The sequence below is a fragment of the Heloderma suspectum genome, chromosome 2 (genome assembly GCF_057233095.1).
Source record: "Heloderma suspectum isolate Gila_16-S chromosome 2, 16-S_ref, whole genome shotgun sequence".
Lineage (NCBI taxonomy): Eukaryota > Metazoa > Chordata > Lepidosauria > Squamata > Helodermatidae > Heloderma > Heloderma suspectum.
In genome coordinates this window covers 134985343-135002536 of record NC_139459.1, presented here as the reverse complement: position 1 = coordinate 135002536, position 17194 = coordinate 134985343, and the positions used below count along the sequence as shown (strand labels likewise).

The following is a 17194-nucleotide window of genomic DNA, read 5'->3' as shown; positions in this document are numbered from 1 at the left end:
TACAGCTAGGGAATGGAAAAGAGAATGAAACTGCCATTTCTTCCAGTGTCCGTACTTGTCCATTGAGATGATTCTGCTATTACTTTCTCCAAATGGCCTGTTCACACATTATATTTTTAAGATGTACACCTAAAAGTTGGATGTGAAAGCAGGTGTTTGAGGCACGTGCATCATACAGGTACACTCAGAGTCAGGCCAGGCTGTCACTCCCTGTTGAGTTCACGCTTGTTAACAGACCTGGCTTTGCTGCTGTGTAACGTGTGAAACAGCCCTTACGCGCACCGATAGCAGAAGTAAAGACTCCAAGCTATACAGCATGCTAGGTGAAACCAGGCAGAATGACAGACTACTTTGTTAACTTGCCTTCCGCAGCATGTATCAACAACACAGCCATGCAACTGCAACATTTGCCAGTTTTCCATGAGACACAATGATAGGGGAGGGCGAGAAGCAGGGGGGCTAGTAAGACATTTTCTGGCCACAAGCGACTCTACCGCATGACCTGAAAAATGTTCTCCGTGATTCCTCACTGACCTGGGGAGCAACCTTTGGATCATGCACAGCACTCCAGTCACAAGCTTCTTCACTGGTGCCTGTAAAAATACTACCGTCCCGGGCCTAATATTTTTGTGTTTAGGACAGCAACCTAAATCATGGCTAAGAGGTAGCTAGAAGCACGTCTTCAGAGGCTCTAGGCTCATGCGTCTGTATCCGCTTAAAATAACTGTTGCTAGGAGTAAGAGCAAGCTTATCTTCATGACCACTGACATTCACATTTAATGAAAACCTGATGAACCTGCCTTCTCCAAAGGCACTGAAGCATAACAATACCCAGGACTAGTGAAGGGTTGATATAAAAACATACTTTACTAAAGCAGCACATTTATATTGGGTTGTAAAGAATCTAATGCACACCACATTTTAGGCAGCAAAACAACTCCAGAACATAAGAACTGTCTTGCTGGGCAAACCAAAATCCATCTTGTCCACCATTCTGCTTTCAACAGTGACCAAGCAGAAACCTCTGGAAGCTTACAAGCAGGACAAAGAAGCGATGGCCACCTCCTGTTCTTTTTCCCCAGCACTTTGCCCTCAACAGAGCCTCTGAAGTTGAAAGTTCTATACAGCCATCATATTTAAGTAGACATTGACAACCTATCCACATGGCTTATACCCGCTGATAAGAACTTATCCTCACAGGAAAGTTAGATGATTACACACACACACACACACACACACGTATATCTTTCTTGAAAGCCAGAGGAAGGAAGGAAGGAAGGAAGGAAGGAAGGAAGGAAGGAAGATATAGAGATAGAGATATATATGATGTACTCTAGGTGGCAGTAAAATATTACTCTAGAAATTGAACAAAGTCTGTTCAGCAAAGCCAAACACCACAGGGTTTGCAAATTTTGCCCATCTATTGAAGCTCTTCAATTTTACAATGCTATACAGTTTTCTCAGGGCTAAACCAGATGTGCAGCATCTAGGTGATCCAAAAATATATTTTTTTACTCTAGTGTAGGTGCACCACAGGAAAGTAGGAGGGTTTATATCTAGAGGTTAAAAAAAAGGATCTTGTTTAGACCTCAGATTAACAAAGAAGTAGTTTACTATTTTACTTTAATGTTTGCCATCATTCTAAAGATTTTTCCAATACAGGATTAAAGCATTTACTTGTATTTGGTGAGCTGAAAAGTAAATGCAAAGACAAGAAGTTGAGGAAAGGATACATCCTAAAATGTCCTCTTTCCTCATGATCCATTGTTATACATTTGCAAGGAGTAAATAAAAGTAAGCAATCATTGCCCACTGCTTGTAAAAGCAGCCTGCAAAAGCAACCAACCAACTCTCACAAGTTAAGCCACTAAATTAAAAGTTACCTACTTTGTACAATGTTTTGTTCTTGTTTTAAAAAATGTGCATAGCTTGAAGTTATCTACCTGCTATATATTCCCTATAGGAAACACATTTTCAAAACATGAAAATGATTCTTGACACGTTGAATCTGGCGTGGCCTTTCAACTCTTCACCTACAAAATCTTTAATAGAGGTACCTCTAGCCCTCAGAAAATCTTTTTCTTCAGGCCTGCTGGCAAGTTGCCAGAACTGTGGGAAAACACATTAGTGAACTGAATGAGGCCTGCAGGCTATATGTTGCATACCTCTGCTCTCAATTGTCTCTCCTTTTAAGAATGACTAATCCTCTGACAATAATGCATTTCAAATCATCATGTCGTCATCATCATCATTATCATCCACTACACTGCTAATGAAACAGTTTAACATTTATATATTCAGAACTTTACCTGGTTCAGTTTGTAAGCTTTCCGTTATCCGAAAACAGTGCATTTTACTGAAGTTGCGAGAAAATAAGTGCACACAGTTTGGGGGAAGAATCATATTTCTTAGTCTTCCAAATGTACATTCTGGAGGTACAATCACATAGCAAGCAGCATGAGCCTATGGAAAACACAGCATCAAGTTCTAGTAAAGTTATGTCTAATTTCCATTCACATATTTTAGCATTGCAATTTTAATTTATGACAGCAACTGGTTACCCAATGTTGCAGCATTGGAGGGAGCAATCCTATGTCCCCTAGACAGCACCTGGGGGACATAGGATTTCTCAGTTTCTTGACTCCAAGCTCGTAGACAGGGCTCCAAGCTTGGAGGCAGGAAAGTGCACTTTCCGCCCCTCCCACTCATAGCTGGTGCAGAGAGAACCGTGCTGGCTGCTTTTCCACACTTGTAAAACAGAGCGCGGTGACGGGAAGAAGGGGCTTCCTGGGGAGGAGACCAGGGTGGTATTCCTACAATCTTTCCTATGGCCGCCCCAGCATCCTTCCCTCCCTCTCCTTGAAGCCTCCGCTAGACAGGCAAAATCACCTGTGTAGCTAAAATGCAGCGCAGGAGGTACATTCTCATAAGCCTCCAAGTTCAGGGACTTATGAGTACCCAGGGTGCAACCCACAGGACTGCGCTCTTAATGAATCTACACACATCTTCTGTAAATATCTCTGCACCATATATTCTGTCACAAAATAGTGATAGTGATAAAGACAGGCAAGAGAAAAGCTGGGACAAAGTGAATATTTATTTATTTCATTTCATTTCTATACCACCCAATAGCCGAAGCTCTCTGGGCGGTTCACAAAAATTAAAACCAAACAACACACAATAAAACAATTTAAAATATACAGAACATTAAAACCACAATATAACAATACAACCACAATAAAACCTAGCAGCAGTGCAGGAGTTTAAAATACAGATTTAAAACAACAAAGCTAAAAATTTAGAAAGCTAAAATGGTAAAATGCCTGGGAAAATAAAAAGGTCTTCACCTGGCGCCGAAAGGAATACAATGTAGATGCCAGGCGAACCTCTCTAGGGAGCTCATTCCAGAGCCGGGGTGCCGCAGCAGAAAAAGCCCTCCTCCTAGTAGCAACCCGCCTCACTTCCTTTGGCAGGGGCTCACAGAGAAGGGCCGCTGACAATGATCTTAAGGTCCGGGCAGGCACATATGGGAGGAGGCGATCCTTCAGGTAACCTGGCCCCAAGCCGTTAAGGGCTTTGAATGTTAACACCAGCACTTTGAATCGGGCCCGGAAATGGACTGGCAGCCAGTGCAGCTGGAAAAGTACTGGCGTGATATGAGCTTGCAGGCCAGTCCCTGTTAACAATCTTGCTGCCCTATTTTGGAACAGCTGAAGTTTCCGGACCGTTTTCAAAGGCAGCCCCACATATAACACATTGCAGTAATCCAGACGAGAAGTTATCAGAGCATGGATAACTGTAGCAACGCTATCTCTGTCCAGATAAGGGCGTAGTTGGTATATCAGCCTAAGCTGATAAAAAGTGCTCCGTGCCACTGAGTTCACCTGTGCCTCAAGTGACAGTTCTGGATCCAAGAGCACCCCCAAACTACGAACCTGATCCTTTAGGGGGAGTGCAACCCCCTCCAGAACAGGTTGAATATCACCTAGCCGGGCAGATGAACCACCCACTAACAGCACCTCCATCTTGTCTGGATTGAGTTTCAGTTTATTGGCCCTCATCAAGTCCATTACCATGCCCAGGCACTGATTCAGAACAGCCACTGCTGTTCAGAACAGGCACTGATGTTGGCCACTGGCCTATAATTGTTAACATCCTCTGGGTCCAGGCTAGGCTTTTTCAGGAATGGTCTAATTACCACTTCTTTTAAAGCGGCAGGCACCACTCCCTCTCTCAAGGAGGAATTTACAACCTCCTGGACCCAGCCAGACATCCCCTCCTTGTTTGATTTAATAAGCCATGAAGGGCAAGGGTCAAGCACACAAGTGGTCGATCAGACTTGGCCACGCACCTTGTCCGCATCCTCAGGCCTCAGTAACTGAAACTCATCCAATAAAACTGGACCAGACGGTGCTCTGAACGCCTCTACCAATGGAACTGCATTAATGGTGGTGTCCAATTCATGACGAATCTGAGCGACTTTATCCTCAAAGTGCTGTGCAAACGTGTCACAGCGTGCTACCGAGGGTTCCACCGTCTCTTTCCCTGGCCCAGAATGTAACAGGCCGCGAACCACTCGGAAAAGCTCCGCTGGACGACACTGAGAAGATGCGATGCTGGTGGAAAAGAACTGTCTCTTTGCCACCCTCACCGCCACAGAGTAGGCTCGATAGTGGGCTCTTACCTGTGTTCGGTCAGACTCAGCACGAGTTTTCCTCCACCTGCGTTCTAGCCGTTTCCCCTCTTGCTTCATTGCCCTCAGCTCAGGTGTATACCAAGGAGCTGGCCGGGCTCTGCTCAGAGGGAGAGGGCGCTTGGGCGCGATCGTGTCAACCGCCCGAGTCATCTCTGCGTTCCACAGAGCAACCTGGGCTTCGACAGGAGCACCAGCCATACCAGCAGGAAAATCCCCCAGAGCCCTCTGGAATCCATCAGAATCCATTAATCTCCGGGGGCGGACCATTTTAATAGGTCCCCCACCCTTGCAGAGGGGGAAGGCTGCCAGGAGTCTAAACCTCAGCAGGAAGTGATCTGACCATGACAAAGGGACAGATGTTAATTCCTCCACTTTCAGATCACCATCCTCCTGCCCAGTCGAGAAAACCAGATCAAGCGTGTGTCCTTTTATATGCGTTGGGCCGATGACATGTTGGGACAGCCCCATGGTTGTCATGGCGGCCATGAAGTGAGCCGCCCCGGATACAGCGGCCTCGGCATGGAAGTTGAGATCCCCCAGGACCATCATCCTAGGGGTCCTCAACACCAAGTCCGAGACCACCTCCGTCAGCTCAGGCAGGGAGTGTGATGGGCAGCGGGGTGGGCGGTACACCAACAGAATCCCTAATCTGTCCCAGGTACCCAACACAAGGTACAAATACTCAAGATCTGCACTCGAATGAGCAGGAAGCCTGGAGAGGGAGATTGAATTCCTATAGACCACGGCAACCCCCCCCCCGACCCTCAAGTCGGTGCTGGTGCTGCACTGAGTACCGAGGAGGGCACAGCTGGGAGAGAGTGACCCCTCCCAGTTCCCCCACCCAGGTCTCAGTAATACATGCCAGGTCAGCCCCCTCATCCACAATCAAATCATGGATGAGGGAGATTTTATTTTGGGCCGACCTGGCATTCAGCAGCAGCACCACCAGACCTGAGGGCAGACTGGTAAGAATACTTCTTTCCAAAGCCCTGTCATACCACATATACTTATGAACACTTTGGGCAGTATCCAACTGTGTCATTCTGCTAGAGCAAATGATGTTGCGCTAGCAGAAACTAGATTCTGGATTATGCACAAGAGAGGAATCCAACTGAAGTTACATTTGCACAGTTGTGCAAGCGGTAGCTCAAACATAACGCGTAAGTGCTTGTGCAACAGAAAGATTTGGTGGAGCTCTGCTAGCACTATTTGAGTTTGTAGAATGACGACGTTGGATACTGCCCCTTGTATTTCAGTGTTATTTTGCATCCCCTTTGGCATAGAAGACAAACACTATCAGTAAAGAGATTTACTCAAAATCCAGACTCCCATGTGAGCTCAGATGCTCATACAGACTTCCTTTGTACTCAGGAGTTCACATTTATTTTGACAGAGGGAAGACACCCACACCCACATAGAAATGCACATGTGGATCAGTGATTCACATTGACATGGATATGGCTTTCTGACATGGATCGGAAAGCCATTTCAAGTGGCCAGCGGTGGGGCGTGCAGTCCACTTTAAAGAAAACTGGAGACTTTCCCAGTCATTTATAAAATAAGCAATTATATTATGTTTGGAGTAGCACAGATATAGGATTGAGGCTTTCCAGTTACCTTTTAATCTAAACCCCTACTATGTAGCGTAGGTCTGATGACATCACAACCTAGTGTGGTATTTTTTTAAAAAATGTCTTAATTTGTTTTTCCCCCTATTTCAAATGAAACACAAAGTACAAGTATCACAGCCTTTCACCTCCCTCTAGAAATTCATTAACCTTATTCTCTTTTTTAACAACTGCCTAAGCAGACAGTTCTTCAACTAATGATTTAACAAGTAGCAAATGTAATGTATTGGAATTTTGAAAGCACTATTACTGATTGCCAGTACCTTCGGTATTTCTTGCTTTGCAAAGTATAATATAATACTAGCCAAGATGCCTTCAGACCTTCCTGTCCCTACAGTGCAAAAACCTTTTCCCTTGATGATTTCTGACTTTGCTAAAATAAGCAAAGAATACTTACAAACCTAGTTCAGGTGAAATGCTCACCGAGGTCCCTTTTGCTTTTAAAATCAGACAAGTGGGTGAGGGGTGCTGAATCCTCTCCACAATCTGTCTCCCTATGACATTTTCCCCTAGCTAGACCCAAATACTGGAAGTCAGCCCAGCTGAGGGAAAAATGCAAAGGAACGAGGGAGGCTATAACAGATGCGGAGAGGGTTTAGATCTACACACACCCATACACCACCTACACACCCCTTTTGCTTTTAACATCGGACTCACACCCCACCACGCTACATGATTGGGACAGACCCACATTTGAAGAGACAGTTCTGCACCTGTGGTATCTAGTTTAGTCCTAAGGCTAGCTGAACACAAACAGTTTAGATGGAAACATATAGACCTGGTTTGCATATAACAACAACCAAGAGTACGCATTGAGTATGGGTTGTCGTCGAATCATGGGTTGTTGAATTGTGGGTTCTCATTATGTGTGAACCCTACACTGTGGTTTAGCTATGGGTTGTTGACCACGAGCAACCCAGAGTTCACAACTCAACAACAAATCAAGGGCTCTCTTCCTGGGTAACGACAACCCATGATTCAACAACCACAATTCAATGACAACCCATACTCAACCCATACTCTGGGTTGTTATTATGTGTGAACCAGGCCTTAGTCATTATGGGGAGAAGCCACAGCTGTGTGACAGAGCACATTCTTTCCATGCAGGAGGTCCCAGATTCAACCTGTGGCATCTCTGGTTAAAGGAGTCCAGGTAACAAGACTGGAAAAAGACCTTCGTCTGAAACCTTAGAGATCTGCTGTGAGTCAGAGCAAGTAATGGGCTAGAGGGACATGGTCTGACTGCGTAGGGGATGACTTCATATGTTCATATGATTTTAAAAAATATATAAAAACCTGCTTCACAGAAATACTAAGCAAACAAAGACAAAGAATAGTGTACAACTGAGTACTGGATGAAACATTATTAAAAAAAAAAACCCCTCCACAGAACTGCCAATTTTTAGTTTAATGCTGTCATCTAGAAACAAAAAAAAGTATTTGAAGATTAAAGGAATGTAACTCTAAGTTTCTGAGTGATTGAGGGCACAATCCTATGCATGTTTAGACAGAAAAAAGTCCTACAACTTGCTGCATCCCCCAGCCAGCTATATGCATTGTTGTATTACGTCATGTGTATTTCAGTATAAAATATACTGTTACAGCTTTCTGGCTAAACAACAGTCTTTTCATCATAAATTTTTATTATAAGTTGCAGCGAGCATTCTGGGTGGGCCACAATGTCCCTTATGTACATACCAGAATTCCACACCATTCGCATCTCATACCCGAGAGCACCTCTGAAGAGCCACATGTTTTCTTGCAGACTTTGCAACGTGCACCTGAAGGAAGATTTCCCTCCCTCCAGTGATGATGGTATGTATCCTGTAAAAAGTACACCAGACAAATCAATTATTCTGCAAATCCATACAGCACACAGATAAAGGATTTACATTAGCTGCATTAGAAATATGAATATTTCAAATAGAACACACACACGTTTAATGACAGAGGTTTCGAAGCAAATACCAAAAAAATAGCCTGTGTGTTAAGCCTTAGAAGTCAGGTTTCGCATGCCTCCTGGTAAATCTACTTCCTATGTTCTTTAAACAGAAATTATGCTTACGTGGTCCTGATGACCATCTTGATGGCATTGTCGACAGTCACTGCAAGCAAATGGGGCACAATCTGTATGCACATGTAGCTCGCACACTGGAAATAAGAGGGAAAAGAAAAAAGAGCTCACCGCTGCATCTCTTTTATACTGCCTTATTTCTACATTTTATTTTCTCCTGCTTCACCCTTAAAAGAGATTGTCATTGAACCAAGGTTCAAAAGTACACCGAGACAAGATCCAACTTGAGCCAAACTAGACATAACACCATTCTCACAATTAGCAACTAAGTGAATGGTTTTTTAAGTGTAAATAGCAGGGGAGAGGGACTGATCAAGATCGAGAGGGGGCAAGCCTGCTATTTAAACTTGAAAATATTCACTCATTTGCTGACTGTGTGAATGTTTGTGTGTCCTGTCTAGTTAGGCCATCAGTGGCAGAGAACATTACCAGCTGATTAATCTCAGGGGGCAGTACCAGGGAAGACCTCTGCCCAAGACCTTGGGAGAGCCACCATCAGTTGAAGCACCCAATACTAGGCTAGATGGAACAAGCTAACTCACTATGAGGCTGTTTCTTATCTACATGAAATTACATTTGAATTTTATCTTGAGAGTAAACTCTAAACTGCTTCACATACAGTATCAATATACCCTCACCAAAGAACAATGAATGCTCTGAAAGCTGGCCTCAGTAATGTTTTACTGATAGTCTATTCTGTTGGGAAGGAGGGAAAATGCAGCTTCTCCAACAGGTTTCCTTTTTAAACCATTTTTTTCCTGCAAGTTTACAGACTTCCTTCTGCCAAGTGAGTCATCATACATTTTTCTGAAATACTAGAAATTGTTCTGAAGTTCACTCCATCACTAGAACGGCAGACATTTAAGATCAGAATTAGGCTGTACTGTTAGGAATATGAGCCATTATCACCCAGCCTACCTTCACACCGAAATGCTGGAGACTCCAGTTGCTTTCTGCACACAGCACAGAATTTTCTCTTGTAATGTCCTGGAGGTCCTAAACAATGTGCAACTGGAACCTACACAGAAAAAAGAAGAAATGTACTTATATTGCACGCTGAAAATCTACAGCATTGCATAGACTTATATAGGCAGCTAAAAAGAATGAACAGCTTGAGGGAGTTTAAATGTTTGTGTATTTGGTAATACACAATCAGAAACCAAGGCTTCATTCTCACATAAGTATACAAACCCAACATATGAGCTGCCTCCATCCCAGTAAGACAACTTTCTTCCACAAATAACTGTTTAGTACTAGGGATGGGCAAGACCCTTCTTCACATTTTAATGTGCTTACTAAATATTTGCACTTTTCAGAATTTTGTGATGCAGTTTACAAATACAAAATGCATGCAGAAATGTGTATATTACAGAAAACTGCACACAACATGTGTATATCATAGAAAACTGCACAAAAACACATGACTGGGGTGGGTGGGATATCACTTGCAAAAAATGTGCATATTTGGAAAAGTATGTCCAAAGTGAGTATGTTTTGAGAAATGCAGACACATATATGTGTACACAAATTTCTGTGCAGATTTTTTTAAAATCACAAACTGAAATCACAAAAGGGGCAGAATTAACTTAATATTTCAAAAAGTTGAAACTGAGTGAAATTGGACTTGACAGGTTTATCCATCCCTACTTCATACACATGAAGTTCTCTCCTGTGTCAAAACACACAGTTTAGTGAGAGCTGGCCTAAAGTAATGGATAAGCAGTGGGAAATCCCCATTTCAAAATCTCTGCTCTGCTTTTAGCTAAAGTGGACACCATTCTTAAACAAACCACTACTCTCTCAGCCTTGACCTCATCGGCAATAAGGGGATAAAAATATTATCCTATCCTATTGTAATGATTATTATTATTAATACTTAAAAAGCACCTACACTTTTCTAACCATTGTACAGATATTAAAAGACAAGACAATTGCTGCCAACAAACTCACACTCCAATAGACACAAGAGACACACACACTCAAAAAGGAAATAGAAGCAGTAGGGGATTATTGTGATAATGTATACAATATGATGCACCTTCAAACACTCTAAGGGTGCAATCCTATGCATATTTAGACAGGAAAAAAAGTTCTACAACTCCCAGCATTCCCCAGCCAGCATGTCTAAACATGCAAAGGATTGCGCCCTAAATGACTATATTAACTTCTTGGTGAAGTATCCCTTTTCTTGTCTGTGCATGGAGCATCGTGCAGGCATACAAGTGTTCAGAACTGAAGCCCTATTCAGGCATTCCCTATCTGTGTTGCTTAAACATGCAAGAAGGGGGAGTGCGGTAGCCCCAACCCCTTCGTCATCGCTCTCTTTGTCCTCTACCCATGGAAGGTGACTTTGTGAAGAGGAGAGCTTCGTCTACACATGACCCTGGAAAAGCATCAGATCATATGAAGAGCCCTTATGGATAGAGGACATTCTAAACCAGAACACTGTGGAATGAAATTGCACATTGCAGCTACCATTTGTCAGTATATTGTAGGCGCTTTATAATGATTAAATGATGAAGTTACTAGTATAGGTATCTATACTGAGGGAAGGGAGGATGGTGTATTTGTTTATCTACTTACGTATTCAATTTATATCCTGTCTTTCCTTCCAAAGAGAACAAAGCAGTCTATATGATTCCCCCACTCATTTTTATCTTCACAGCACCCTGTGAGGTAGGTGAGGCCCAGTGAGTTACATGGCTGAGTCAGGATTTGAACCTGGGTCTCCGCAGTCCTAGTCCAACACTAACCACTACACCAGGGGTGGGAAACTTGTGGTCCTCCAGATGTTTTGGCCTACACCTCTCATCATCCCCCATGACTGGCTATGCTGGTTAGGTCTCATGGGAGTTGTAGGCCATAACATCTGAAGGGACACAAATTGCCTACCTCTGCACTACAAGACGCTAGTGTAGCGTTTGAGTACGCTGTGATTAAGAAGATTTGGAACTACTCTACAAATGCCAAGCTCTGCTGTTAGGACAGCTGCCAAGTCCACTATTAAATATTTTCTCCTTGTGTTAGTTAATCGTTTTAGAAAGTCAGGTCGGTTACACCTCATATAACACAGGAATAGTAGGCTGACCTTAATGAGCACAAGTGCATCATCATCATTAATGCACCAATCATGTAGCGGGGCATTAGGAACAGCTGCAGATATGCATCACTAATCACCCACTGTAGGGCAGTGGTCTCCAAAGTGGGGTGCACACACCCCTGGGGATGTGCAAGATGATCCACTGGGGTGCACAAGCCACCTGATAATTGAGCAGCCTCCCACTGCCCCGGCAAGCTGCCACTGCATGCAATGATGGTGGCAGAAGAGGGAGCAGGATAGGATGGTAGCCGAGAGGGAAGCTCCATGGTATTTCTCTCTCAGTTCCAGTCCTATCCTGCCTCTGCCGCAGCCACCAACAGCAACTGCGCCAGTCTCTGCCAGGCACAGCAGAGGAAGGCACAGTTGCTTGCTCAGCCATGGCACCAGAGCAGCTGCCATCCTGCTGAAGGAGAGCAAATTTGTTCCAAATTTGCTGACCTTTTCTGTGATGACAAGTATACAGTATGCTACCTAGCCGACATTTTTGAAAGAATAAACACACTTAATCTGTCCCTTCAAGGTAAAGGTGACATTTTAACAATGAGTGAGAAAGTAACTCCTTTCCGGAAAAAAACTCGTGCTATGGAGAGAGCATTTTGAAAATGGATGTTCGGAAATCTTTCCATCGGTATGTGATTTGTTGCTGAAAACAATGTAAGTGTGTCACCTATAAAAACTTTCTTATCTGTACACTTAAAAAAAGTGGAAATGGAATTTTCTAATCTGTTTAAAAATCTTCCAAACGAAGAGTTTCAGTGGGTTTTGAACCCCTTTGTTTAAAATATAAAAATGCAACACCTTCCGATTAGTTTGCAAGAACAACCGATTGACATCAGGGAAGATGGAAGTTTGCTAGCTGAATTTCAGCAAAAACTTTTGCATAATTGGTGGATGGGACTGAAAAATGAGTATCATGATTTAGTAAGTGCAGCCAATGGTGCACTTCTTCCATTTGAATCTACCTATCTTTGCGAGGTGTCTTTTTCAGCTATGACAGCCATTAAAACCAAGTATCGAAATAAACTGAACATAGAACCAGACCTTTGAATCACTGTATCACAAAGTGTTAAACCAAGATTTTCAAAAGTAATGAAGCATCTTCATTCACATTGCTCTCACTAAAACAAAATTATTAATAATATTTTTTTAGTGAGGGCAAAAAGTTTTTATACTGTTAATAAATAAAATAATTTATTTTAAAAATATTGTTTATTTCATCTTTATCTCACACTTTTTAATTTCTATTTTTTGTATATGTCTTATAATGTACATAATATATTAGTACAGTAGTACATGTATATCATTTAGAAATATACATATATTGGGCACACGTGCCCAAAAAACTTTTACTGATGGGATGCATGATTAAAACAGTTTGAAGACCACTGCAGTAAGGCACAAGGCAGCAGCAAAACCGGTAGTAACAATTGGGCGTGACACTGTAAGAGAAAGGCAGCCGTTCTAGTAGATGCAAATGACAGAAGTAGGGACTTTCTTTTCTTTTGATAAATAAGGCAAAAACAGTGTAAATAAGTTGGCCTTTAACTGCCCATCTTGAGGGGTGGAGGAGATGTTCAGATCATCCCAACTGCTCTTTTTCCCACAGTCAAGGCTGGGGAAGCTGCAGCTCTCTGGATATTGTTGAACTACAACCTCCATCATCCCTGACCACTGGGCATGCTGGCTGAGTCTTATGGAACCTGAAGTCCAACATCTGGGCTAAGCCCTCCTTCCTCCTTTGTATCATCAGCTAGGACATTGCAGAAGGGATGTGCTTGCTAGACACAGGGCCAATCTACATTGCGCCTGCCATCGCAATGAATTTGGTGACCTATCGGGTTAAACACTCTCGCATTAAAACGCGATTATCCATACTCAACCATTTTCCCTGTTGCGGTGCTTCATCAAATGCGCGAGCTCAGTTCACACTCGAGCGCTGTGCTGTTTTCCTGCTCTTAAAGATGGAGACTCTCATTGGAGGATCAGAAACTCTACCTGTTTCTGCCGATTCCATGCCCACCATGCTCACAGCTCTCGACAGCCCCATGTCATCTTCCAGCTACTGATCGCATAGCTTCCTCAGCACTCTAAATTTCCTCAGCAACAAGCAAAGGGCTGGATGTGTGCGTGCTTGTCTGATCTCGGAAGCTAAGCAGGGTCGGCCCGGGTCAGTAGTTGGATGGGCGACTGCCTGGGAATCAGGCTTCCTGCACTGAGCAGGGGGTTGTTCTGTCCCTTCAAATGAGACTACGTTTTACCCCCCTCTATCCCCTGCTTCGGATTTTTTTTTTAATTAAGGCGTTATCTTCAAAGAATCATGGCTTCTCCGCGATGCTTTTTTTTTTTCTAATTCAGGCATGATCTTCGAAGATTCAAAAATTCAAAGATTTGCTTGTTGCTGAGAAAACATTGAGTGCTGAGGAAGCTATGCAAGCAGTAGCCAGAAGACGACATGGGGCCATCGAGAGCTGTGATTGGACAGGAGGGAAATACAAACACCGCTGTATATGGACAGGCAGGGGAGGGGACTACGACCAGATACGGTAGCGAAGGCAGAAACTCAGATCACATTAAGGGGAAATACCGGGATATCAGGGTATTGAAAGCGGGAGCACGGAAGTGGGAAATTCCAGTTCCAGTTCAAGGCAGCTACTGCATAGTGTGAAAGACAGGCAGTGAAACCTCATTGGAAACGAAAAAACCCGTAAGTGTAGATCGGCCCACAGCAACAGTTCTGAAACCTTACTGCTCATGCAAAGGTGAAACGGTGATTTTATTTTTAACAGTGAATGTAACAGCGGTGCCCTATGCAAAAGGAAATAAAAGATTCCCTATACACCCAAGCAAAGAAAGCAATATCTTCTTAAAGCTTTATTTTAAAATAAATTGATTTATTCTGAACAAAGGCCATTTCTGTGCCCTCACAATCAAAGTATATACCTCTGCACCCAAGAAAGGAAACACATACCTATACACAATCCCATTCTATGTAGGAGTAAAACAAGAAGAAAAGAAGGTAAAATACAGCAGAGAAAGAAAGTCAGTGTTCCAGTTCCAAGCAGCAAAATTCCTCCACTAGAGATAAGGATGAGGTAGTGTCAGCCATTTCTGACCTAGTAACCCAGCCATAAAAAGTTTCTCTGTTGCACAAGCATTGCAAAAGGAATGTTTTCCCTTCTTTACACTATCAAATGACGCAATTTCTAGTGATTGGTTTCATAAAAACACACATCAACCAAAAGAGTCACTTCCCTTGCCTCCCTTTAAGTGAATTGCCAAAAGTGGCTCTACGTCAAGATGCAGATGTATTACTAGCTTGTGTATACATTTTCTGCTTCAGAAACTGGGTGAATGCAGTTTTAATGATCCTATCAAATCCCATCCTCCTACCCCACCCCCACACACTCCATATCCCCACAGAGGATACTTAGGAAACAGGAACTGATCATACTGCCATCACCACATAAAGCCTCAATTATTCTTGTTCTTAATAGTCACCATGGCCAACTAGCTGCCTTATGTGTTGTGATGTCACAGGACACCCTGACAAAGCTGTTTGACTCTCATTTATTATTGAAAGCCCTTTAAATGGGAACCATTAAAATCAATTTGCAAAAGAGGATGTAGAAGTCTTATCGTAGCAATGCTTTTAAAGCCACCTAAGTGCCTTTAATATACTGGACATATATCTAAGCAACATTTAATACTGGGGTTTTCCTCTATTCCCTAAATGCCCTTAAATAATCAGTTTACTTCCAACCACAACTACTTCTTACTTTCTTTCACAGCCTTGATCCCAGCAATCAGTTCTGGAGGATCAACCATTATATCTGTTAGGAATTTAGCATACATTATTATGGTTTTGAGAAGCATCTCTAAAGGCTGTTAAACCACAGTTTAGCTCAGCCTCCCCCAAACTGGTGCCCACCAGATGTTTGGGTTTGACGGGAATTGGTCCAAAACCGCATGACCAATGGTCAGGAGTGCTGGAAGTTAGTCCAAAATGTCTGGAGGGCACCAGGTTGGGGAAGACTGGTTTAGCATTATGAGAATGAGCCTAAGTGAGTCTTGGGCTCACACATTCCCTCCTCTGATGCAGCTGTATGGTGTTTGGAAGTTTCTGCTTCCATTTTTGATGTTCCATTTTATCATACTGTTCAAACGCAACAAAAAGTGGTTGATCTTAACTATGGTTAGTGGAACAAGTCAACTTCAACCTGTGGTTTACAAAGCTGGCTTATTCCCACTAAGCACAGTTAAATTTGTTCAGCAAGTGCATTTGTAGTGCTAAACACTATGAAGGGTGATGCTGAGATTCTTGTTAGCAGACTCCTGTGATGGATACTTATCAGAGTCTCAAAAGTTTGCAGTTCTCCAATGCTATTGGAAGGAGGGGCCACAGCTTAGTGGTAGAGCGCATACTTTGCATGCAGATGGTTCCAGGTTTAATCCCTAGCATCTCCAGAGAGGTCAAGGAAAATACCCTGCTTGAAACCCTGTAGACACACTGCCAGTCAGCGTCAACAATACTGGACTAGATAGGTCTGACTCAGTACGAGGCAGCTTCCTATGATCACTTTACACTACGTGGTGTTTATCCCCATGGCAAATGGCATGCACACAAGGCAAACGCGCTCACTACTTAAAAGTGTGAATTACTCATGGAGATAATTTCATACCATCGAGCTTTCCAGTATTTCCCAAAGCCAAACGTTGCAGGACAATAAAATCAGAATTCTCATCTTTGGTTAATAACATTAATTAACAAGAGCAACAGGGAAATATTGAAGACGTGGAACTGAAGAAAACCCCACACCAGTGTTTGTTTGGTTTTTTTTTTTTAAGATTAGCAGGTTTTGCAGACGGGGAATTTGCTTCATTAAAAAAAAGCACAAAGCAAAAACAAAAATATGGCTTGGTTCTAGAGAATGGAAGCATTAACAGCTATTTGTGGCACAAGGATGCCATTCTATTTTCAGCTATCTTTAGCAGTTACACTTCCTGTTTAAAGTTTTGTAGGGGTTTCCCTCTGCGGTGCAAGCCTTGTTTGCACTGATAGGCTTAGAACAATGACATGCATAATTGCAAAACAACAACAATATATCTAGCCAAAGCCCGCTGAAAAAGCATTCCCTGTGAGACAGAAGTCGCCAGAGAAGCGTTAAATTGTTACCCTTGAATAGCAATGTCGAATGCATAGCTTAATTTGACCCAGGACTCACCAGCACAAAAAACTATTCTGCGTTGGCAACTCAATCCTGGAACATGTGATGTATTAATCAAGATGCCTGTGAACATACAGAGCACTTTTTGGTCACTATTGAGTAATCATACCCAGCACCCCACAATCTGGGATTTTAGGTAACTACTTCCTGGTTAGAGAACACAATTTCCAGGAAAGAATGAACACTAGCATACTTCATTTTAGAGATTAAGCACTTTCAAGGGAGGACTTTTCTCTACTATCAACAAAAACAAGTAAATCCATTGAGGTCAGCATCATTAGCAATGCAAATCTGGCTTGAAAGGGGATTGTATTCAGGCTGTTTACACAGAAAACAATTTGTTCATCAAGACCCAAAGTGGAGGTAATCAGAAGCAGCAGCAAACAAAAGAGGTAAAATACATGTCCAAATAAGGGCTTGTCTTTATACAATTTAATTCTATTTTTTACACAAACTATCACCTCACATAAA

At 42.7% G+C, this 17194-nt stretch overlaps 1 protein-coding gene across 4 annotated transcripts in view; it reads right to left on the bottom strand.

Annotated features, from left to right (window-relative positions):
* Nucleotides 1-17194, bottom strand: part of DGKQ (diacylglycerol kinase theta) — a 90363-nt gene that overhangs the window by 44815 nt on the left and 28354 nt on the right. For all 4 annotated transcript variants that reach the window (XR_014787849.1, XR_014787848.1, XM_084834850.1 and 1 more), the window contains exons 3-6: nucleotides 9317-9416; nucleotides 8390-8475; nucleotides 8023-8148; nucleotides 2310-2463 (exon numbers count right to left, since the gene is read on the bottom strand). Coding sequence is in view for 2 of the 4 variants with exons in the window: in XM_084834850.1 (XP_084690976.1) it covers nucleotides 2310-2463; nucleotides 8023-8148; nucleotides 8390-8475; nucleotides 9317-9416 (466 nt within the window). In the remaining 2 variants the exon portion in view is untranslated. The remainder of the gene's footprint in view (nucleotides 1-2309; nucleotides 2464-8022; nucleotides 8149-8389; nucleotides 8476-9316; nucleotides 9417-17194) is intronic.